The sequence below is a fragment of the Podarcis bocagei genome, assembly GCF_964188305.1.
Source record: "Podarcis bocagei genome assembly, chromosome: 7".
NCBI classification, from domain to species: Eukaryota; Metazoa; Chordata; class Lepidosauria; order Squamata; family Lacertidae; genus Podarcis; species Podarcis bocagei.
The window spans coordinates 21,591,828-21,616,883 of NC_138132.1; the positions used below are offsets into that span (position 1 = coordinate 21,591,828).

At 41.2% G+C, this 25,056-nt stretch overlaps 1 protein-coding gene across 4 annotated transcripts in view; it reads left to right on the forward strand.

Moving 5' to 3' along the window:
• Positions 1 to 1,895: 1,895 nt before the first annotated feature.
• EYA3 (EYA transcriptional coactivator and phosphatase 3) overlaps positions 1,896 to 25,056 on the forward strand; it is a 50,990-nt gene continuing 27,829 nt past the window's right edge. The window contains exons 1-4 of one of the 4 annotated variants that reach the window (XM_081201970.1): positions 1,896 to 2,300; positions 5,635 to 5,774; positions 21,174 to 21,268; positions 23,843 to 23,886. In XM_081201970.1, the coding sequence (XP_081058096.1) occupies positions 21,236 to 21,268; positions 23,843 to 23,886 (77 nt within the window). In that variant the 5' untranslated portion in view covers positions 1,896 to 2,300; positions 5,635 to 5,774; positions 21,174 to 21,235. Of the gene's footprint in view, positions 2,301 to 2,501; positions 2,793 to 5,634; positions 5,775 to 21,173; positions 21,269 to 23,842; positions 23,887 to 25,056 lie in introns of those variants that run through there. The other 3 variants (XM_081201969.1, XM_081201972.1, XM_081201971.1) reach the window with 3 other exon arrangements.

The following is a 25,056-nucleotide window of genomic DNA, read 5'->3' on the forward strand; positions in this document are numbered from 1 at the left end:
TGGAAGGATAGGAAGATAAGAACCAGAAGGGGGCAGCACAGGCGAGAAAATCAAATACCAGGAAGCTAAAAAAGCAACAGATGTTTTTGTTGCACAGGCAAAGGGCCAAGTACTTTCTTAACAAAGAGCCAAATATAGCAGGTCAGGTGGTGCAAGATGAGACAGTTCTTGCTGGGAGTGTCTGAGGAAACGGTGGTTGCTACTTCGGCCACATGCAACCAGGACTTAACATCCTCATCTAACCCTTTGCTGTTCAACAAGACCATTGCAGGAGGTGACCTCTGATCTTGGTTTCAGCAATCTACAGGATAGAAATGTTCTCCACCCCAAGAGCTGTGGGGAAAGTGTAATATGTCCATATCATAATAGAAAGGGGTTTCGGCTTTTGCTCTCAAACTTTTTATTTGGGAAAGGTTTTTTTTTTTGTATAAACTTTCTGTATTATTACAGAACAAGCCTTACCATCCTAATACTTAATCAGAGCACATCAGTAGCCTCACAGTAATAAAATCAAACCCATCTAGATATTAGATGTATACTCATTCCTTTAAAACAGAACTACAGTTCTGAGAATGCTTACTCGCAAGTCAGTTCCACTGAAACTAGTGGGACGTGCTGCCATGTAAATGTAGATTGAATTGAGCTGTAATCCTAATTACTAGGAAGCCTAGGGCTTGCCGATCAGAAGGTCGGCGGTTCGAATCCCCGCAATGGGGTGAGCTCCCGTTGTTCGGTCCCACCTCCTGCCAACCTAGATTTGAATCTTCAGTTTTAAAAAAATGAACATTGAGTATGGGTTGTTTTTACACAAGCATGGATTCTACAAAAAAAGCCTGAAAATACATTACATGAGGCCACATGTAAGGGAACAATGGGCAAATCTCCATCCTGGCAATTACAGGAAGAGAGGCAATCTGGCAACTCCACACACATCATTCTAAGATCCTGTGAGGAAAAGCTGGAAACTGGGAAAGCCAAAACCCCTCAGATGTAATTGCCCTCACTTAAGTTTTTCTTTGCCCAGACTGGCATACTTTTAATAATGGGTAAGGGAGATTAGCAGACTTGGATGTTCTGTGCAAGACACCATTTCAGAGCCTAGCTTGTTGTGAGGATAAAAGGCTGCTCTGAGCTTCACAGAGGAAGGGATTATACAAGTAGAAAGTTACAAAAACTCAACACTTTCTAAGCTGAACCCTTGCGATAGGCAATGGGTCCAAATACTTCGTTTTAGGAGTGTGCTAGCATAGGGCACCCCATTGCCCAATCCTTGGAACAGCTGCTCCAATTAAGGCAGGGGTAGCTGTGGCCCTGCAGTTGTTGGGGCTGTAACTCCTATCACCCCTGACAAAAGATTATGCTGTCTCAGTTGGAATCCAGCCGGTTCTGGATTGCCACAGGTCCTTCATCTCTGGTTTAAAATCCAACCTGCCAAGGGTTTCAGGATGGCTTGTGTAGGCTGACTAATAATAAAAATAAAAGTTCTTATATATTGCCCTATGTCCTAAAGCAAACCAGGGCAGTGCACAACGTAATAAAAATTGCATGCATGCATTTATGTTTAGTACAATCGGCTGCGTGCACACAAACTATCTAAAGCGCACGACTTCCCACAAGGAATCCTGGGAACTGCAGTTCACACTCGAGAGTTCTACCTCCCACCACTCTTGAACTACAGTTCCCAGGATTCCCTTGAGAGAAACCGCGTACTCTAATCGCACGGCGTGCAGGCAGCCGCTGCGGCGGGCGACACCTAGGGGCGGAGACGAGTAACGCCGCCACATCTGCAGGCGGACGGCCGTTGCTTCCCCGCCGCCCTTTGCTAACCTTTGGCGAAGGTCGGGTCCGCAAAAAAAAAAAAAAAAAGCTGCGCATGTGCTGTGATTGACCGGCCTCCAGCGGGGAGCGAAGGCAGGCGAGGCTAAGCGGGCCGTTGCCTGACAGTCACGCAGCCCAAGCCTCATTGCGCCTCTCTTCCCCCGCCCACGGCTACCAACGGTCACTTTGAAAGACAGAAACGAAGCGCCATGTGGGGATGGGGGGGGGGGAGAGAGAAAGGCTCGCCTCAGAGAAGCCCATAGCAAAGATTCGGCCAACCAAATCCTCGCTTTCCCCTCTCGTCACTTCCGGCACAGAACTTCCGCTTCCGGGTGTGAAGCCTAGCCGAGGTTTGCCGAAGCGGGTCTCGGTTCCTTCCTTCCCTCCCTTCCTTTTTTCTTCCTTTCTTCCCTGAGAGTCCCGTCCGTCGCCGCTGCCATGTCGCCCAGTGCTGAGGTCGGCCGCGCAAACGACTCGTCACGGTGAGAGGGGAAAGAGCTCTTACTCCGCCTCCTTTCCTCCGCTCTCCCCCCCACCTCACCCGCTCCTCTTTCCTCTCGCGCGATCCGCTTGCGGTCGGTGGGCGTGGCCCGGGCAGCTGTTGGCGTGGCTCCTCCCCCCTCGCTCGCCGGTTACCTTGTCAGTCAGCGCAAGGAGGGAGGGAGGGAAGGAGAGCGGTGGGAGGGAGAGTTGCTCGCTCCCAGGAACGGCGTGGCGGACCTGTGGAACTCACTGCCACATCATGCGTGTGATGGCTTTAAAACATGGGCAGAGAAGCTGTGGTCCTGCAGATGGTGTCGCGCTACAGCTCCTCAGCAGCCGTGACCGTTGGGCGGGCTGGCTGGGGCTGGCGGGAATTGGAGGCTGATGAGGGCCGCAGGTTTCTCACTCCTGCAGCTAAAAGCATACTTCGAATGTCACACGGTTGATAGGGGTTTTTTGGAGGTCAGACGAGAGTCACAAAGGTGAAGAAGGTGTGTGGTCCTCTGAAAGGAGGGGGAGGACATAAACGGCATTGCTTTGCATTGTAATTTCTGGTGGCTTAAATTGAGCCACCATGTTCAGAGGCAGTGTATCTGAATACCATGTGACTGTGGCGATGCACCCAGGTGGAGGAAGGGCTATTATTTTCAGGTCTTGCTTGTGCAAACCACCACCACCCCCCGGCCATATCTGGTTGGCCAGTCTGGATTCTAGGCTAGATAAGAATTTTGGACTGATCTTGAAGTACCTCTTATATAGGGGTAGTTGGGTCCCTGAGGAAAATCTCATGTTTAAAATAAGATATGAGTCTAATACAGTGGTAAAGGTAAAGGTACCCCTGCCTGTACGGGCCAGTCTTGACAGACTCTAGGGTTGTGCGCTCATCTCACTCTAGAGGCCGGGAGTCAGTGCTGTCCGCAGACACTTCCTGGTCATGTGGCCAGCGTGACGAAGCTGCTCTGGCGAACCGGCACCAGAGCAGCACACAAACGCCGTTTACCTTCCCGCTATAAAGCGGTACCTATTTATCTACTTGCACTTAAGGGTGCTTTCGAACTGCTAGGTGGGCAGGAGCTGGGACCGAACGGTGAGAGCTCACCGTGCCGCGGGGATTCGAACCGCCGACCATGCGATTGGCAAGTCCTAGGCGCTGAGGTTTTACCCACAGCGCCACCCGCATCCCTAATACAGTGGTACCTCACGTTAAGTACTTAATTCATTCCAGAGGTCCGTTCTTAACCTGAAACTGTTCTTAACCTGAAGCTCCACTTTAGCTAATGGGGCCTCCTGCTGCTGCTGCTGCCGCCGCACCACCAGAGCACGATTTCTGTTCTCATCCTGAAGAAAGTTCTTAAGCTGAAGTACTATTTCTGGGTTAGCAGAGTCTGTAACCTGAAGCGTATGTAACCCAAAGTACCACTGTAATATAGGACTCATAACAAGTAAAATGTCAGCTCAGCTGTCATGCCGATGTAGTTGCTGCGCCCTTTCTCTGGTGGTCTGTAGTTTTATTTGTTTACTGCTGATTTGAAAGGGGAGGAGGGTGGTTGGAAGTAGTAAGTGAAGCTGAAAAATGTGAATGGAATCAAAACAGAAATGGTCCATGCTTCTGTATTTGAGATAGGGAAACCTGTGGCCATTTAAATGTGCATGTGTTGCTCACAGTTGATGGAGTTGTGCATCTGTTTTGCTATTTATGTACCCCAAGTTAATTTCAACTCCCAAGTGTGTGTTCTTTGATTGCCCTTGTGTGGACTCTGGGAATCACAATTTATTGAAAAGATTCATGAACCACGCACAAATGGGCAGTGGTACAACAGTTGTGGCAAAATGCTGTACGGTGCTGGTATTTCACCACATGACGATCTTTTAAATCAACTATACTGGATCCAGAACTGCAATGGGAGTAATACCAGTAATAACACTTCAAAAATAACTCTCATATCAAAACATTATTAAGACATCCCCAGGAAGGGATACAAAATGGGATGATACATGTAGCTGAACCAACTTCCTGTTGCTATTTGAAGAAGAAGGTACATAGGTCAGACCTGAACCAGAAAAATGGAAAAAATAATTAATTTTAAACCCTAATGGCTGCAAAAGGTATTGGAGCTCCATCATTGACTTGCTCTGCCAGCAGAGGCATTCTAACAGTTGTGACATACCACTGTCACTTTACTATTTTTTATTTTATTCATTCAATTGCAAAAATGTTACAGGAACAGGCAATTCTCGTAAGTTCAGCTTGGGTAATGTAATCTTCAAACATTAACCTGTAAGACTGTTTTGAGATCTGAAGTACGTGCTTGTAATATAGAAGCATAATGGGAGTGGGGAATGTGGTTTGATGCCTATTCCTGGATTTCAAAGTTATTTGCAGAAGATAAAATAAAAGGCATCTTTCTTTTAAATTAGATTGTTGAGAGGAATAAAAGTGGAGTGAAGAGATAAAGATTGGGGGTACAAGCATACATCGTGTATTGCTCTTCACATATATTGCTCCTTATGAGACTGGGTGCAATTGCAAGCAGCCCAGCCACATGGGGGAAGGAAGCCCCTTGCTGCCCCTCTTTTGGCCATGGGAGTGGAACTGGCTAGGGTTTCCCCCCTCCAACTCCTGCACCCAGAGGGTGTCTGATTTAATAGACTGCAGTATAGTGTAATAATAATAATAATAAATTTTTATTTGTATCCCGCCCTCCCTGGCCAAAGCTGGGCTCAGAGCGGCTAACAACAAGAAAAAATAGCACAGTCTACATAAAATCACACAGTCAATTAATTAAAATATATTCTTAAATCAATTCAGAATCAAATTAATGCCAACCATTGAGTTAGAGTTCTATGAGGATTACAGAAGGAGAGAAGGGGTCAGACTGTGCCTTGGCCAAAGGCCTGGCAGAACAGCTCCATCTTGCAGGCCCTGTGGAAAGATGTCAAGTCCCGCAGGGCCCTAGTCTCTTGTGACAGAGCGTTCCACCAGATCAGGGCCATGGCCCAAAAAGCCCTGGCTCTGGTCGAGGCCCGCCTAACCTCCCTGTGGCCCAGGATCTCCAATATGCTTTTATTTGAAGACCATAAGGTCCTCCGTGGGACATACCAGGAGAGACGGTCCCATCGGTAAAATATAACTTTTATATGCATGGGGGAACCAAAAAAGTAGTGACTTTACTGCAAAAAAATTGCTTTACTGTAAGGGTCTAGAACTGAACCAACAATATATTCTCTGAGGTATACTTGTAGTTTTTGTGGGAAAGAGCAGCTCAGTTCTGGGATTGAAAAAAATTCCTGTCCTGAGCATGTAACCAGAGGTACCCTGTTTCTTAATTCTAGGAATATTTCTCCCCCCGGCTATATTTTTACACCTGGTTTCAGTTGGTGGATCTTGAGGTTCTAATAAAAACAACAGCAAAAAGAAAATAGATCCTGCAGCAGCAGACAGAAAGACCCAGAAGCTAACTATGAAGACTCAGGTAAAATAACTGAGTAATGGAGGTGGTGGCCATTTGTGTACATGATCTTGCATGCTATATAGACAAACCTGGATTCCTTTGAAATCTGGGTTAGCTAGGAGATTGTAAGGTACACCTGACAATGCCTATGGTGTAGTGGAGCATTCACACAAATGGTCACAATGTTAAACACAACCACCCCATCATAGAATTGTGGAGTTAGAAGGGACCCCAGGGGTCATCTAGTCCAACCCCCTGCAATGCAGGAATCTCAGCTAAAGCATCCATGACAGATGGTTGTCCAACCTCTGCTTCAAAGCCTCCAAGGAAGGAGAATCCACCACCTCCCAAGGTTCCATTCCACTGTCAAAACAGCTCGTCCTGTGTGAAAGTTATTCCTGATGTTTAGTCAGGATCGTTCCCTTCCTCACGCAACTTGGCAGAGTGGCAGGGCCTTGTTTCTGAAGCCAGTCCAAACTTCAGAGACTATCTGAAGAGCAATTGCTAAGAGGGTTCTTTGCCCCAGTTCCAAGTTTGGGAGTAGGGCAAGAGCTTGCCAGGGGTGGGGGAGCATGGGGCCAAATGAGGCTCTAGGATTCTCTCCAGGCCACAGTAAAATAGGCTTTAACTCACTGTTAAACATTGAGACATACTGATAGACAATCATGAGATTATGAGCGTATACTTGCCTTGTACTCAGATCTTAGTTTATATCAGTTTTTTAAAAGAGACAATATGATTTTAAAAGAAAACTTAATTAGATTTCAGTAAAATTCTGATTTTCTTGATTTTTTTCAAAATAATTTTTATCTGCATTGTTTTGAGCCTGTTACTATGGTAACATGGTTGCTAAAGCATAAAGCATTAGACCTGGTTGCTTACTGCCAAATGGCATGGCTGCTTCTTGCTTTGAACAGCGTTCTTGTCAGAGGAATAGGCTAATGCAAAGCACTAAACATGTTTTGGAAAACAAATATAGAAGATCTTGCTAGAGATCTATACAGGCAGGATGTGCAGAATCTTGCGGCCTTCAGTGGTCAACATTTGAAACTGTTATGTTTAATTGTCTACTTACACATCTATGAAAACGAATAAAAATTACTTACAAAAAAACCCCAACAACATATCGAAGCCCTGCACACATTTGGAACATTTTGCTCTTGCTGGTAATTGAAGCAAGCATTAGCTAACTAAATTAAGACTGATAGCAGCCTTAGTTAAATAAATACAACTCTTGTTTAGTGCTTTGATTTTGTCAGCCAACTGCTAGCAGCACAGAAAGGTTAAGGCAGTGCACTTGCTGAACGAGACTTTCTTCTGAGTAAACATGCTTAGGATTACATCACCAATAGCTCAATCCTGTGCATGTCTACATGGAAGTAAGTCCTGCTGTTTTCAGTACGGCATCCTCCTTTGTCAGATTGCAGCCAATGTGTTTCTTTAAAGCTGATTGTTTTTCTTTTAATTATCCTGTACTGTAGTTGCAGGTGTTCAGAAGAGATTTAAACAGATTATTCATAGATACTAGTTGATCAATCAGTTCATCTGTCAATGGGTAAAAACAGTATTTCTGAAGCCAGGGACATTCTTCCTGTGTTTTTAGATTATGCACATATATACCATAGTAAGCATCCTCCTTAGTCATTTATCTTTCATTGGAAATAAGAATGCTTCATTTAAGATGCTGCAGTTTTTAAGGACTTGTACTAAGAAATTGTGTATATCTGCTGCCCGATAAATGGGAGTTCCTTTATAGTCAGTGTAAAAGTTTTAAAATTGATTTATCTGGCTAAGTAATAGACTAAATGTTGTAGCTATAATTTTGACACAAGGAGTAGGGCAAAGTCTTGGTCTCATTTTTTGTTGTGTGTGTACAAACCTTGACATCTGTTTTTGGTGGGGCTTTTTAAATTGTGAATCAGTTTGGCAGCCTGGAATGTTACAGTGGCAATTCTTGGTTTGTTGGTATGCTCAGATTTAAAACAGCAACAATAATTATCTTAAGATAATTCTAAATTGATCACACACTTTCACTCTGTTGTTCCCCAGGAACCTGCACTGAGTTTCTGAACTTGGAGGTAACATATTGATTTCTTGACTAAGAGCCATTGATGGTCTGCTATTCCAAGAACTCTTTTAAAGCCCTCTATAACAGGCATGTCCAACGATCCAATATAAAAACTGGCAGTGATCTACCAGCCAGGGGTGGGTGGGCGCACGCTGCTGGCTGCTTCTCCTGAAGGGACAGGAATGGGAGCAGGGTGGGCGGGCGGTTGCTGGCTGCTTCCCCAGAGGGGGCAGGGATTGGTGCAGGGTGGGCGGGCGATGCCGATCCTGCCTTCTCTCCCTGCCTCCCTCCACCCCTGCGCAGGCGATGCTGTTGCTGGTCCTGATCTCGCCTTCCCTCATCAGAAACCCGGCTCCTTCATGCCCCAAAGCCGTTGTCTTTATGGCTGTTGAGGAGCGTGCTGTGTTCCGGCTGCCTTGGGCCGGCGATCAACCCAGATCAACCTTGTGATCGACTGATCGATCAGGATCAACGGTTTGGACATAGAGGCTCTATCTATAAGAACGTAATAAATCACAAAACGCTGATTTTTTTAATTGGAGGTTTTGGGGTGCCCAATCATTTGCATGGCATCTGAATTCCCAGTTATGTCTGTGCCCTCTGCTGCTAGATTATGCATGAAAAACAATGCATTCTGCTTCAGAATTTGGATTTCTGACTCCATCAGATCATGATTATTTATTTAATATGTATACCGCCCTATAACTGTAGATCTCACTGTGGTTCACAGCATAAAAGTACACCATAAAAGAACCACAAAACACATAATAAAAACAAAAAAGAGATAACCCAATAATCTCTCCTTCCACAACACATTTTAAAAGGGCATTAGCTGTCAATCAGCCAAAGGCCTGGTTAAAGAGGAATGTTTTCACCTGGTGCCTAAAAGTGTATAATGAAGGCACCAGTCAAATCTGGGAAGAGCATTCTGCAAGTGGAGAACATTCCTTCCTTTGCAGAAAAGGCCCATTCTTGTGTTGCCACCCTTTGAACCTCTCGTGGAGGAGGCACATGAAGAAGGGCCTCAGAAGATGATCTTGGGGTCTGGATAGGTTCATATGGAGAGAGGCGGTCCTTGAGGTATCGCGGTCCTGAGCTGTTTAAAGTAGTTAAAAAACATAACACCTCAGTAAAAGTTGATTGCATTAGAAGTTATATTCCAAAGGCATGTCTGAAAGCAAAGTTTTTAAAATATGCCTAAAAGAAAGCAGGGATGACTCCTGCTGAATTTCTGCTGGCAAGCAGTTCCACAAGGCAGGGCCTGCCTCACTAAAGGGTTGGCTCCCGAGAAAGACTACCCAAACCTCAGGGGCATGGGAGATTCCCAAAAGTGCCCAATCAGAAGTTGTCAGTGATCAAGGCTGTAGCAGCATGAGGAATCAAGCAGTCTTTCAGATACTACATTTATTTCTCACCTTTCCCCTAAGGAGCTTAAAGTGGTGTATGTGGTTCCCCAATTCCCCAATTCTGTGATTTCATTCTCACAGAAACACTGTTTGCATTATGTTCAGCCGAGAGACAGTAACTGGCCCATAGCAAGATACAGAGCTTCATGGCTAAAAGGGGATTTCAACCCTGTTCTCCCATGTCCTCCAACACTCTTAACCACTACAGTATTCTGGCTCTCAAATCCAGGGCTACCTTGGGAATGTGGAACTAGTTGTGTTGTTTTTTTGGCTCTTTCCCAGTGATAGGAAATGTAAGATATGTTGAATAATAGCTAGATTAGTGGTAGTAATTTTAACAATTTATTGCTTAATAATTTTTTAAAAAAATGTTGTGGTTCCTTCATTCTGGCGTCACAATATTTTTTAAAACGGCAACATAGACAGTCAGCTCTGTAATGCAAGCTCATCTTAAATAAATTATAGCACTTTGAAGTTGTGCTTATGGTCAGAATGCCAGAATTATTTTAATTTTTTTTTAAAAAAAATCATATTGAGTATTGTTACAAAATAAAATAAAGTACACTGTGCTTTAAAGGGTATTAGATTTGTTCCAAACATGAAGGTTTTTTCGGAAAAGCAACAGGCAGTGCTGTTGAAAATTTATTTGTGACGCCTCCAGGAAAATTAGGTCATATGATGTAATTATAAGACCAGAAAAAAATAAATCTCAAGCTTCATTGTTAAGCATGCTAACAGGATTTATTTCTGAGTAAACATGGTTAAGATCAGGCTACAAGTTGTTTAACAGATATTACTCTTTGTTACTTTAGTAATTGATTGTATTTATTATCTAAGGTGGTTGCATAAGAGTGAGAAAGCAACTTCAGAAATCCCTGCTTTTCCCCAGAGGTGTGTCCACACCAGCCAATTTTTCGGTGATCTGTTCTCATTTAATCCGTTTTTTCTGCAGACTGAACCAAATGCTGTATTCTGTCTGTGTTTGAATTAATGAAAAGCCATTGTTTCAAGATACTGAATGGAAGCAAATAACCTCTCTATATATGTGCTTTGTTTTTGAATTTATAAGACATGAAAACGTATACCACATAATATTGGAGTCAGCCTGCGTGCTGTCTTTTGCAGTAGAAATGCCATTGTGGAGAAGCATTTCAGAGTTTTGTCTCATTTTGTAGTTCTATTCCCACCTCCTCAACCTGTGTTGGAGTTCTGTTTAGGTTTTCTTTTTTAAAACAGTCTTGACTTTCCCCCGCCTTCCTCTTCGGCAGTCTTCACAAAGTGATATACTGTATATTCTCTTCTCATTGTTTTGTTGTTTTCTGTGTTTTGTACGTGGATGTTACCTGGAACATCTTTTTCTTTTCATTGTCTCCCCTTTAACATTTTTTTGCACACTCCCATTACTGTACTGTTGCACTTCTGGGGGTGTTCAAGTATCGGCACCGTTACAATAAACCCAAATACCATACTTTCCCCCCCCCCATCCCAAGCTAGAAAAACCTGCAGCTCTATTCATTTGGCTTAAAAGGTACAATGGGCAAATCTCACAGAGATGTGAAGGAACAAGGAGTATGGCCTCTTCTTGGGTTGCTTCAGAGTTGTAGAATGAGTACTAATTAATTTTTTCTATGATTTTGATTAGCTTTCTTTTATGCATGTATTTTTAATTGGTTTGTTAACTATTGCATGAATGTATTTATTGAAAGACAAGCTAGGAGTATTAGAAAGAAGGAAATAAATACTAAATGGGAAAACAAAACATTATAATAGTGAAGGTCTCCTGGGGTAGCTGTGCTTCAAAATGGGGGCAATTAAGAGATACATGAATTTTCATTGGCTGTATTTTAAATAGTTTTATATTCTCACCATCTCCCAATTTATGCAGTGCTTCTCATACTGTTTTTTGAAGTGCTTTTCATTCATTTATTATTTGAATGACTCTTCTCCCACTTTTCTACGCCAATGTGTACTTGAGGCCGCTCCCAATAAAAAGACACCTGCAAATCAATTTTTAAAACCCAGTTAAAAAGCAATAAAATGATGCAGGTCTATAAAAATCAATACAAATGAATAAAATGCAAAATGTTAAAATACAAATCATGAATAAACAGTTAAAATCCGGCTGTTAAAACATCAAAGAAGGCTAATAAAGAGAATGCTTACTTGAATTTTGTTATTTCTCATCTATCCAGCCAAAGGGTTCAGGGATGATAATGATGCTATTAAAAAAAAGTCACTTACCTAAATGCCAGTGGCATTCATATAGCGCCCCACTCCTAATCAATCTCATTTTTCATTGCAGAATCCAGCTGCGTCTCCATCATGGTGTTTCCCAGATTGGCATTGTTCAGTAATACATGTCAGAAACACGAGGGATGAGTGATTGGGGTGGGGTTTCAGTGGAAGCAGGATAAGCCATATACTAAATATACTACTGCTGTGGTGGCTGGGACCTTAAATGGCTCTTTGGGGAGGAGAAAACAGAAGTTGATGCAGAATTCCTGAGTGCCTAATTCATGGACATGATGGAGTGGCTATCCAGGACAGCTGACTCAGAAGTGAGTCTGCAAAGACCACTTGGCATGTGAAGGTTGTGCTAAGACAAGCTGCTTTTCTGCAGTTGAGGAGAAGAGAGTCCCTGCCCGGGGAAGGGAAAGGAAGATTCCCTGAACATGCTCTGTAAATTTGGCTGGACTCTGACAGTAAGAGGAGGGCACTAGGAATCAAAGATATGTTTTAGTACTGACATATGCTTACTTTTTGGAATGTAAGTAAATTTACCTGTTGCAGTGATGCAGTATCCCAAGGAGTGGAGACAGGTACAAGTCCTTAACACATTGTCCTAAACCAAAATAGACATACTGCCATTCTGTTTTAGCTTTATTTGAGACTGGTGCTATACTTTTTGCCCCAGTGTGTCAGTTTTCTACACATTTGAGAAAGAGGCTTGTTTCCTGAATGCAAGGATTTTTTATTTTAAATGGGGCAATCATCTTAAGTAGCGTAGACCGGGGACGACTCTACCATGTGGTTTTTCAAAGGTTGGCTCCAGTTCATTCCATGGGTGCAAGAGACCACCTTGGTTGCAAGTCCTGGGGAACATGCTTCCTGGCTTGCATGACTTTTCCACCTGGCCTAGGAAGGCAGGGCGGGGGTTCTGTTGCTGTTACTGTTGCCTTAATTGTTTTAAACTGCTTTTTAACTTCTGTGTTTTTAAATTGGGGGGTTTTGTTGTTTTTTAAAATTAAGGGACCTAAGATGTGCCTGGGAAGAGAGGAGCTGGGGAGAGCAGGGATGACTCCGATTGATGTGGTTCTGTGCAAGGGGAGGTATTGTGTGCAGGTGGGGCGCATGGCATTCGGACAGTTAGCAACTGTTCTGTGTGCCAGCCTTCTTCCAACCTGAGGAGTTGTGGTTGTCCTTTCAGCCAGCCCTCAGATGTGCTTGGATGGTTGTTTCCAGAGGGTGATGCTTGGAGGAGTGCTCTTTAGCCTTGTGGAGCCTTCAATCTGGGGTTCGATTTTATCCCCTATGCTGTTTTAACATCTACATGAAACTACTGAGGGGGGTTATCCAGAGTTTTGGAGTATGTTGTAAGAAAGTTGCTGATGACACACAGTTCTACTTCTCCTTTACATCGGCAGGTGTGGCTCTGGATGTGCTGGACCATTGTTTTGCCCTGGTAATGGACTGGATGAGAGCCAACAAACTGAATCTCAATCCAGACACTGTTAGTGGGTGCTTCCCTAGAATGGTTGGATGGGAGGTGGCCTGCTCTTGATGGCGTTACACTCCCTCTGAAGGAGTGGATATATAGTTTGGGGGTACTGCTAGATCCTTTGCTGTCACTTGAGTTCCTTATATCAGCTTTAGTTGCTGGTTCAGCCACACCCCTTATTTGGACAGGGATAGCCTAACTTCCGTCATCTATGCTCTGGTATACATAGGGAATAACTGTCTGAAGATGGTTCAAAAACTTCAGCTGGTGCAGAATTTGGTGGCCAGGTTGCTAACCAGGGCAAGGTGATTTTAGCATATTACACTGACCCTGGCCCAACTGCACTGGCTGCTAATTAGTTTTGTGTTCTCATTTTTTATTTTTTGTTGTGAACCGCCCTGTGATCTTCAGATGAAGGGCGGTACACAAAATTTATTAACAATAAATAAATGCAAAAATAAATAAATACATAAATTCACCAAAATATTCAGGGTTATATGTAAAAGAGGTTTTTGTGTAAACCAATTTTATGTAAATCACTTCTGATGATTAAGGTTCTGATGATTGAGTGGTATATAAATCCTGTTCAATAAATAGTAAAGGGGTGATTAGAATGGTGGTGGTTTTCTTTTCTTTGTTTTCCTTGCAAACCATGTTTTTTGCTGCTGCAGATGGAATGGAACAGTGAATTTCTTACTGGTGATTGTTTTGGTTAGCCCTAGTTTTTACCTCACCCCCCCCCCCACTTTTTATGTTATGCTTTTGTCATTTCCAGTCTTACAAGTAGACTCTTTTCTTTAAAAGGCATCAGTTTTGTTTCTTAGTCAGTGAGAGGGTGTTTTTTAACATCTTAAACTTTACTACGTATAGTACACCACAGAAGCTGGATTGTTTTTGAAATCTCTTTCTCATACCAGCCAGTTGCATGAGCAGACTGCAGCCATGAATGCATACCATCTGACATTTCACAAACAAAACTGGGGGTGCCCTTATCTATTCATAATGCCTCAATTCTGACACAGAGGATTATTCCCAAGTACATACTCTGCTTAAATATTACTCATTGTGGATGGCTCCTTCTTGATTGCTGTATTAATTTACCTTGCAATAACTGCATGCTAAGAGCATTAAAAAAAGAAGTTTCCCCAAAACCTACAGACATCTCCCTCTTATGCATTGGTGGCACCACTTTGACAATACAGTGGTACCTCGGGTTAAGAACTTAATTCGTTCTGGAGGTCCATTCTTAACCTGAAACTGTTCTTAACCTGAGGTACCACTTTAGCTAATGGGGCCTCCCGCTACCACCGCCACGCAATTTCTGTTCTCATCCTGAAGCAAAGTTCTTAACCCGAGGTACTGTTTCTGGGTTAGCGGAGTCTGTAACCTGAAGCGTCTGTAACCCGAGGTACCACAGTATAAGGATCCATGCTTGGAGAATTTGCTGTTAGTATACTTAGGAACACAGGAAATTTCCTTATATTGAGTCTTACCATTGGTCTATCTAGATTAGTATTGCCTACTGCACGGACTGGCAATGGCTTTCCAACATTTTAAATAAGGAAAAATCTCTCTCAGCCCTACATGCAATGCCAAGGATTTAATATGGCATGCAAGGCAGATGGTCTAGAACTGAGTTGTGGCTCTTCCCCTCTACTTTCCACTGGTTAAACTCTGCCTCTCTAGATGCTGTTGTGTTCCAACTTCTGTCAGCCCCAGGCAGCATAGCCAATGGTCAGGGATGATGGGAGTTGAAGTGCAGGAATATCTGAATAGCCATAGACTCCTGCTTTACAGGATATGAAAGGCTGTCTGGAAAAAGAAGTCTAAACACTCAGCAATTTGCACATACATCCGTGTACCTGAAATTGTACTAAATTGTGTACAATGGTACTAAATTGTGGTCACACTAAACAAGTAAGAAGCATCTTTATTGGTCAGAAACTAGGGGAAGGGAAACCACAACAACTCCCGTTATAAGAAGACTGGGGAAGACGTATATGGCACAGAACGTTAATTTTTAAAACAATGCATACTGTAATAGGAAATTTTGGAAAGGATCTCTTAAGGCAAAAACCCAATGCTCTTTGAATTGTAGTATATATTTATTAGGTATTGGAACCAAAAAACACTATCAGAGTCTTGGAAGTAAACGAAACAAACAGCGTGGAAACAGAACCAGTGTGATTTATATTCAAAAACATAGATAAATGTTATATATTTTATTATCTAGTTTGTTAATGTTTTTGTCTTTTTCATTTCTTTAAAAGGAACATTATCCCATCCTAGATTATAGTGCTAAGCACACTCGTATGACAGTCAGTTCTATTACAGATGGAGGGATCTGCTCAATGTCATTTCTAAAAGAAACCGTTGAAGCCTAAGGGAAGAAGAGACAGATACCCAAAGTAGTCACTGTCCTTGATATATTGAGAAGACATGTGTGTTTTTGATTATTTTCAAAAGCAAAAGGCAAACCTCATTCCTTTTTTAAAAAAAGAACTTTGTACCATAAAGGCTTTTAATAAAATTGATAGACTGTTCATTCTTCAAATTAATTTAAAATACCCACATCTGTTTTCCTTAATAAATGGACTTTGGATTATGACAAATAGTTATATCATATTCACTTAACTGATTTTAGCACAGATTGACACAGAATGTGAGGTTGGTCTCATCTTTGAATGTTTATTAATGGCAATAAGAAGCGTAAGTGTTGAGTCATGGTATCTTTCTATAGAAGCACAAAAAAATTGCATCTTTTGTTTGATAACCACCTTTTGAGTCAATGAGTCTCAAGACAGAGTTAAAGGAAATGAAGCGAAATGCAGTCGATAATGCGTTTGTAATTTGTCGCGTTCTTTCTGTACAGCTTCTGGGGAAGCTCGTTCAACCAGAGGTTGGTTAATGAAGCTTGCTTTTTTGCTCTGCACAGTTTCACATGCATTTGCTTGTAGTTGCTGTGCGGGTTTAGCATTTAAGTAATTTGAAGATCTAAGAAAACAATTGGCATGGGCATTAAACGTTGCTAAGCAATAGGAAATGACACTTTGTAGCAAGGGAAATTTATACAATGTTGTTGGGTTTGGAAAACGGTGGCACATGCTTCATTAAAGCTGCCATTTAAAGAGAGAAAGTTGTTGAAAAGTGGCAAATCTGGAGAACGAGGCATTTGGATTATTTGATTTTTCTGGGTTTCTGTGGGATGGAACCGACCACGCCACAAAGCTGTGGTATCAAAATTACTATTTTGATCAAAGGGAGATCATTGTTCTTATTCGCCGTTCTCGGTTTAAAACTCTTTTCTCTTGACAGATAAATCTAGTGGGGTGAGGGCTGTGGGGGCTGTACAAGAAAACAAAAAATAACCCAAATACTGCATCAGGGAAATGGGATTTCTGTCTGCTGCATAGAATATGCAAATGAACTAAATATGTGTGTAGTTTGTATGCTTTTATCTGTTTATAGTCCTGGTGATGTTTAAGAAGCTATGCAAGAGACTGAACTCCACCCCCTGGCCACCGGATAACCAACCCCCCCCCCATACTTTGTATTGCCTAGATCAGCTTCCCCAACCTAGTGAGCTCCAGATATTGGGGACTACAACTTCTGTCTGTTCCAGCCAGCATGACCAGTTAGCAGAGATGGTGGGAATTGTAGTCCAAAACATTGGAGAGAGCCAGTTTGGAGAATGCTGGCCTAGACACTTTCAGACCCATTATTTCAGCTATAAAGTTTCATTTGATGCACTCTAATCTACGAAAGCTTATGACATAATAAATGTGTTAGATGCCGCAATACTTTTTGCTGTTTTTGCTGTGTCAGATAAAGTGGCTAACCCTCTGGAAGTTGCAGTCATAAATTCTAGAAATGTGGCACTTTCTGCAAATGCAAAGCTGAGATTCTTGGGCTACGATGAATTCTGTAGCCAGAACCAAATCCCCTGCTACAATATTAGAATACACACACCTGTGGAGAACTGCCCTTAATAATTTCATCATAGTTTGTTTGGATTTATAAGGTATAAAAACTCCTCTGCAGAAGTGCCTACTTGCACATAAATGCCCAGTGACAATGCTGTTGTTTCTTTATTCTCCCTGGGATTATATTTAGTGTTTTGATCTGCCTTGAAGCATTTAATGTTTCAGTTTTGCCCTTACAACATCTCCTTACTAATTTCTTTAATGTTATAAGGTAGCCCCCCCTTTTTGCATTGTTCCAGGAGTGCATTATGTTAGCCTTTTTCAAAAATTAAAAATAAAACATACGTTCAGAAAGACACATTTAGCCTTGTTATAGGCAGGAGTGCAGTTAAAACATGCAGTGAGGATTTGAGTGCAAATGATGCTGGTATTTAATATTTCTCAGATTACAGGCGTTTACCTTGTAGTTTGTATAAAATGATTTGTGTTTTACGGATGAAACTGTAGAGTTCGGTAGAGTAAAAATATTGAAAGCAATATTTCTAATCACTTAGTTTTGCATCATCTAGATTTGTTATCAGAGCATTTCTATTATAATACAGAAAACAACACATATGAATAAATAACATTTTGGAATTTACAGTTTCAGTATATGACACACCTAATTCTAAGTAAATTTGTGTGTGGTTGAGATCTTTTCTTCATAGATTGAATTAGTTTCCTCATCACATAAGCAAAGCTGCAATCAGATACACAGCTCCCTAGTGGTAAGTAGACTGATACAGCTAAGTCTGCTTTAGGAAATTTAGAAAGATTAAAGGCCAAAGTTGCAAAAATGTTTTCCATATAATATATATGCAGACGTTTTGTAAAATAAATGCATGAAATTCTCCACGGAAGAGTTAACCTTTGAAAGCCAATTGTTGATAAACTATCTTACAAATGCTAATGCACACTGGACATTGTTGTTGATAAACAATCTTACAAATCCTAGTGCAGGCGCATATTGGCGATAAACCATCTTACAAATCCTCGTGCAGCCGCAGAAAGACAGAGAGAGAGCAGAGAGCAAAAAGGTAGTAACATTATGTTTAGCAGAATCATTTGCTGTTAAATTTTAACCTTTCCATGGAGAGCTTCAGTACCAAATGCAGTTTTTAGTTGCTGTTGGGTTTTATGTCATCTTCTGACCGTTTATTTTAAGAAATTGTTGTTTGCCATCTGCCGGAGCCCTTCTCTCTGTGCCTTCCCATCAAGCATATAGCCATTTGACTGAGGACCTTTTCTGTGGTGGCACCACAAATATTATTAGTCTTCTAGTAATGGAAATTGGTTGAATTTTTTCTCTCCTTCTGAGTTAAATGTAATTGTGGTTGGTATTGGTTTTATTCGTTTGTATTGGCTTTGGAATTTACTGTTGACTATATCCTTATGTGATCTTGTTGTCATGAATTTGTTGTATGACATCTAGAGAATTGGTGTGAGACACAGCACCATAACAAATATACACATTGGGGGGGGGGGAATTATGGATAAACTGTGGAATGCCCCAGGGAGGTTTTCTGCATGATCATCATTTTCCCCTCAGGCAAAAATATTTTTATTCTTCAAGAAATTTTATGCATTTTAGATCTGCTTATGACAAAGTGATTTGCTGGCTTATCTTAATGTTGTTGTGACTCTTTATTGTCATTTTCTGTTTTTAGATTATGTAGGATATTTTTCCTTTTTTGAAGAAGAGCAGTATAGTAATATTTTGCATAAATATTATATAAAACTATATTGAACTAGTCCAGAAATTTTGATTCATCTTTACATTGTTTCTGTTTATCATTTATGGCTCGAGAGGATACTTTTTCCTGTCCGTTTTATACTGAAGTATATGCAACCTGTGCATTTTTTAAGACAAATATTATTTTATGCTGCCTTTCAGGCCAAAATCCTATCAAGAGAGTCTTTAATAATTATAGAACTATGAAAACCATATAATATAAGTTCAGGTAGGTAGCTGTGTTGGTCTGACGCAATCAAAATAAATTAAAAAATTAAAAAATGGTCCAGTAGCTCCTTAGAGACCAACTACGTTTGTTCTGGGTATAAGCTTTCGTGTGCATGCATACCCAGAACAAACCTAGTTGGTCTCTAAGGAGCTACTGCACCATTTTTTAATTTATTTCATATAACAAATTTGAAAACCACAAAACTACAAATGCCATGTTTATTATTATTTTTTCATAAAGCTAACAGCAGTGCCTAATGTTGTTTAAAACACATTTCAGTCTGTGGTTATAATCTGGAAAGGGGAGCCCTCCTGATTTTGGATATGTACTGTATGTGCTGTTTTGACGTTGCACGGAGACATGGGCGTCAGGTATTGGGCTGCCCCAAAGTCTGGTATGTCCTTTGAAGAAGAATTTACTTAGGGAGCAATCCTATGCACAAGAAGCTGATGTAAAGCCAGCCATTGTTAATCAAGTCGGCGTAAAGTTACGCCAGATCCAAACCCTGTTCAGCAATGGGGCTGCTGCTGCTCTGCCTAAGAGAAAACGAGCCTTTAAAATAGTGTTTCTCGCCAGGTCATATAAATGAGCTGAATGAGTTTAGGATCCAGCCTATGCCCTCCCTCTCTGGTCCCACTCCTGGAATGCCCCTTTGGGGATTTAGACTGGTCTTGGCTCAGCCAGCTGAACCCCAGCTGAGCTGGCATGAGCAAGTTACACCAGGGTATCTTAGGCTAAGCCAGGGTTGGGGACTTCACGATGGCTGAGCCGGAGACCTGCTACATCCTAAACTGCTCATCTCAGTGGATCTTGCCATAGGATCACCCTCTTGAACTCCCCAAACTGTCCAGTGTGTTATTATAAAGGCCGTTTGGGGATTATATGATTATGTTCGTACAATATTTTTCACATCCCTTCAGAATGAAGTTACTACCTTGATTTTTTTTTTAATGCCTTTGGGAAGGGTTCAGCCCAAGGTAAGGGTAGGATAGCTATCTCTTTTTTATTAATTTTTTATCAGGTAATCCTTTCAACATAATATCTTTCCAAGGAACCATTTTGTATAGGGACTATTCGGATAAATCGGCACAAGGTGCTCTTCTTTCCATTTGTTTTAATGTGTGAAATTTTCAACGAAAAATTAATTCTGAGTACATATTATAGGCCCGTCTGGATTATGCATGCATTTTAGAAAGGCAGGTTAAAAATTATCATAAAAATAAATAAACGGGAAACAGAATCAAAGAGCCGCTGCAGAGGCAAAAAGGCTTTATCCTTAAATATTTTGTGGGACAAAAATGTTTTAAAACACGCCCAAAGACTGCAAGAAAGGAGGCATGATGGATTTCCTCAAAGTTGTGTAGTCATGCCACCACCACCACTGAAAAGGCCCTGTTTTGAATGTTTGTTTGTTTACAAAAATTGCAAGATGTACTCTTTTGACTTTCAGCTGTTGGTGGCTTTCTAAATTGATAGATGTCTTTTCCTGTTATTGTTTGTGTTATTTGTGTTGTTATTCTTGGAAAATAATTAGAGCAACTAGGGAAAAAGTGGCAAATAAAACAAACAAACAAGAAATTAAGAAACTGGATCCATCTAGTCCTGATTTCTCATTTCCCAGTGTGGTTCACCTGATGCCTCCAGGAAACCCGCTGGCAAGGCATGAAGACAATACCAACTTGCCCCAAACTGGTTCTCAGTGGTATATTTGTTAAGAGCCATTGATAGACTTTTGTCTAACCCCCTACTTTATGGCCATCTATACTAGTGGCATTTACCTGTTTGTGCAGCTGTGACTATAACTTTTGTCCTGGTTTTGCGTTGGTGATATGTTCTTGCGCATGTGTGTGTGTGACGGTTATGTAAGTGCTCTACATTAAAGCAGGTTAGATTGTATCATAGCGTTCACTAACAACATGGCCTGGACTTTTATCATTTTAATGTAACTCTGGTAATCCTGAAGTATTTCTGCAAGTGCCCCACACGTGGCTCTTCTGAAGTACTGGAAATGCTGTCTTTTGTGCAGGCTATGTTGCAAGGGAAATGTTGTGGAAATGTGCCACGTGCCGCGGTGTGCACACATACACAAGTCTCTGCTATCTTTCCCTATCTATTGTACCTTGGGGCTTAATGGTAAATCTTTGCTGTTTCCCCTACGTGAATGTGGTGTCTCTTTGTTTTGGGCAAGCCCACCTGTTTTGTTTTGTTTTTAAAACTGTCACATTAGATATGAGTGTAGTCACTGATAGCCTAGATGATAAGCACTTCCAAAAGTACATAAAGCTATGGCCATCTTTTGTTCCAGACTTTGAAGACAGCAGAGGAAGACACACATTCTGCCCACTGGAGCATTTTGAAAAGACATCCATGGAAGAGGTACAAGATTTAGCGGAACAGCCTGTGAGTATATAAGAGAAACTGCAATAGCTATAGACAAACCTATTTGTGTTTCACGTGAATGAGTGAGTCTTCTGAAGTGTGATACATTGATTGTGTGTCCTATTTGGCTTGCAGGAATAGAAAACAAAAGAAGTAGAGAATTTTATATCTGAACCCAGTGGTTAATAGGCAGGATATTTGTAGAGTTCATTGATATGTATAGAGTTCATTGATAACATTTTAATGAATTTATTTTTGCCAGAAAAGAAATTTTAGAAGCAGTCATTTCAGCATTATTTTTTAATCTCAATTTTCTGTGATGCTGTGGGAAAACAAAGTTTTAAAATTCAACTGTATCTATCTTGAGTGCACATTTGCTGACGATTGGAAGCTGAAATTTGACTTGGGAACTTCTGGCATACAAATGCATGCAAAAAACGTTTGCCTCATAAATCTAAACAAGTATTCATCACAGTTATAGGTATACCTTCTGTTCCATAAATACTGCTTTGGGGCAATTCTTCATTCAAAAATAGCTCTTTTTGCATTTCTACACAACTGAAATGCAAGAGGCAGCTACCTAAAGCATATTGTGAAACTGTGGGCTCAATGCAGTGAACAACAACAACAACAACAACAACAACAACAACACAGGAACTTCAGATAGTTTCCCAATCTGACCTTCATCCCATCACTTCTTTATACTGTCTCCTGAAGGTCCATAATTTGAAACACAGATAAGAGAATGGAGGTATAGAAATATTAAAGGATGAGATTTCTGTGGCGAACACTCATATGCCGATGTCAACATGTGGCAATATTAGCAAAAGCCATAGGAGAAATTTTAATTCTTATGAAGGTGTATCATGTCAGATCTCTAAGACAACGAGGTTCCAAACAAGAGAGAGCTTTGTAAATTAAACTTGGGAACCTGAAGATTATTGTAGGGGCTGATCACCAAATTGTCATGTTTCCTTACACCATTTAATGTATTGACATTCTTCACTTTTTGGCAAACTTCTTCAGCCACCACTGAATCTCCTGTTTGCCACAAAATGTATGCGTTCCCCCCTTAAAAATATTGTTAGCTTTTCTACCACCACCTGAATAATAATAATAATAATAATAATAATAATAATAATAATAATAATAATAATAATATACCGCCCTTCATCCAAATATTGCAGGGTGATTCACAAGATAAACTTTCACTGAAAAAGTTCCAGCTTTCAGAATATTTGCAGTAGGGAGTTAGCAGATCATGGAAACTGTTGGGCTTTCAGAGGTTTCAACACAAGAAACTGCCTTACACCAAGTCAGAACTTTGGTCCATATTGTCTACACCGATTGGCAGCAGTTTCAGGCAGGGGGCATGCCTGAAATCTCCTAACTGGAGATTGAACCTAAGACCTTCTGCATACAAGATCCTCTCCTACTGAGCTGTGGCCCTTGCCCAAGTGAAGTTCATTTGAGGAAGGAACTTTTAATACTAAAATCAGCTTCTCCAAGTGGCTAGCTCTGTTTTGGCTGAACAGTGGAAGAAAACAAAGTCTTCGTTTGCTCCTCTAGGCTGCGCTGTGCGCAACATTTATGTAAGTGCTCTACATTAAAGGTTAGATTGTATCCTCTTATTGACATAGTAACCCAGACTAGATAATTTAATGTCGCTTCCCAGTGTTTATTTCAGCACAGATGGCTATCGTTAAAACGTGCTAAGTGATCTTATTACAAGTGCTGTAGACGTGTGCCACATGCCAGGTTTGCAGGAAAATTAAAATTTCTTATCTGCGCTTGTTAGAGCTCAAGGCTTAATGGCAAAGCATTGGCAGATCTTTCCAGATGTGAGGCTGGTCTTTCATTTTCACTTCCCTAGAGAGAGGAGAAAGGTAGAAGCAGACAATACAGGCTCACTTTGGATGATTCCCCGGAGCATGGGCCCTAATGTGAAGTCTGAATTGGCAAGCTATAATTAATGGCGTGGGGGGGGACTGTTTTCAGATTGAGGGCCACATTCCCTTCTGGGGGCCACATGCCAGAGGCAAAAGCGGGTGGAGCAATGTAAATTTTACCTCAGACAATAGGCAAGTTTTAACACACCCTCACGCCTTTCTCTGTCCTTCATTGTGGCAAGCAAAAGGCCTGATCACAGTTCAAGACATATTCCAGGCAGGCAAAAACACTCAAGGAAGGTGTGAATCTACAAAATTCTAAGAAAACCAACAAGCGAAAAGGGCAGTAAGGGCACTAGAAGAGGGTAAAACTACCCATATATTTGTTAGGGTCCAGTGGCTCTGAACTTGGATGGGAGATCCCGCTTTTAACATATTCCTCACCATATTTACAAAATAGGAAAAACCAATTTATGAAAACGAGATATTTTGGGTAATAGCTCTAGGGTACTTTGGCTGCTATCTTAATCGTGGTTCCCCGTAATGTCTGAGCCAAACCTTTGTGACTCGTATGCTATTTTTCATATTTAGGCAAACATAAATATATTGATTTACTACCAGCAGCATGCAGCCCTTTCTTTGTAGTATTATTGTTGTATTTATGACATGGCTAACCTGATATCACTGAATATATTTCTCTTTGCAGATGAAAAAAGCCAAGATGCAGGAATCAGGCGAACAGCTGTTAAGGTGTGTAATTCTTGAATTTGTTTTTTAACTGCACTTGTCAGATTTCTGTGGGGTTTTTGTATATTTTGCTTAAAAGAGAGAGCTATTACTCTGTTTATATTTGTACTTCGTTTTAGTATCTGTTGGACATTACAAATCTTACTTGACTAATCTTTACAACAACCCTGCAAAGTAGGTCGCTGTTATTAACATTTCACAGATGGTGATCAGGAACTTAAAAAAGAGCCATTTGTTTTCAAGGCTTTCATGAAGTAGGGATTGGAGCCAAATTCAGAGAGGGGGAAAGTCCCATTGAGTATAGTGCCCCAGTACAAGAAAAAGCCTAGTTGGTTATTATGAGAATGTGAATCTCTGAGCCTCAGGCTAGTGCACCCCACCCCCTTTCCTCTTTGCACGAAAGAGGAAGAGATTGCAAGGAAGTGCAGTTTTCTACTTTATTTGAGTATGGGAGGCTGGTTTGTAAAAATCAGAATATTGCACCATGGTTTGATCCTAGTTTGCACAAACCACAGTTTCCCATATTCTGAAATGGAAAGCTGTGGTTTGTTTCAAACTGTAGGAAGTTTTCAGGCTCTGCCCACACAGGGGGAGGGAAGAGGGAGCCATGAACACTTTAGGCTTGCAATTGCTCCTTCTCATAACAATAAACAATGTTTTTCAGATAGCTTCTGTGTAACTGTTTGTAGGATGCCACTGCATGCTATATCCCACATGCTTTTTGTGTGTAATGTTGCATTCTAGAAAATTATTGAAAGCATTACTTTACTTGCATCTAGGAATCTCCCAAATTCCATATTATACTTAGTGCAAATAACACTTCTAACAACACACAAGAACATAGAAAGTAGTCTTCTACCAAGGCAGAACATTGGTTCATCTAGCTTAGTATTGTTTACATTGCCTGGCAATGGCACCCCAGCACTTCAGGCATCAAAGCCAGGAGTTTCTGCATGCCAAGCAGTTGCTCTATTACTATGACCCTTCCCATCTCTAACTTGGAGTTTTTATAGTCATTTCAGGAATTTTAGCTAAGGGAAAACTTAATATGTATACCCTCCCACTAGGAAAACATACTTGCTACAATTAAGCTTCATACACAATTTTCAGCTGTAGGCAAATGATTACTAGATCCCAGTTAAAGCACATGTTTTCATAGAATCATTGAGATAG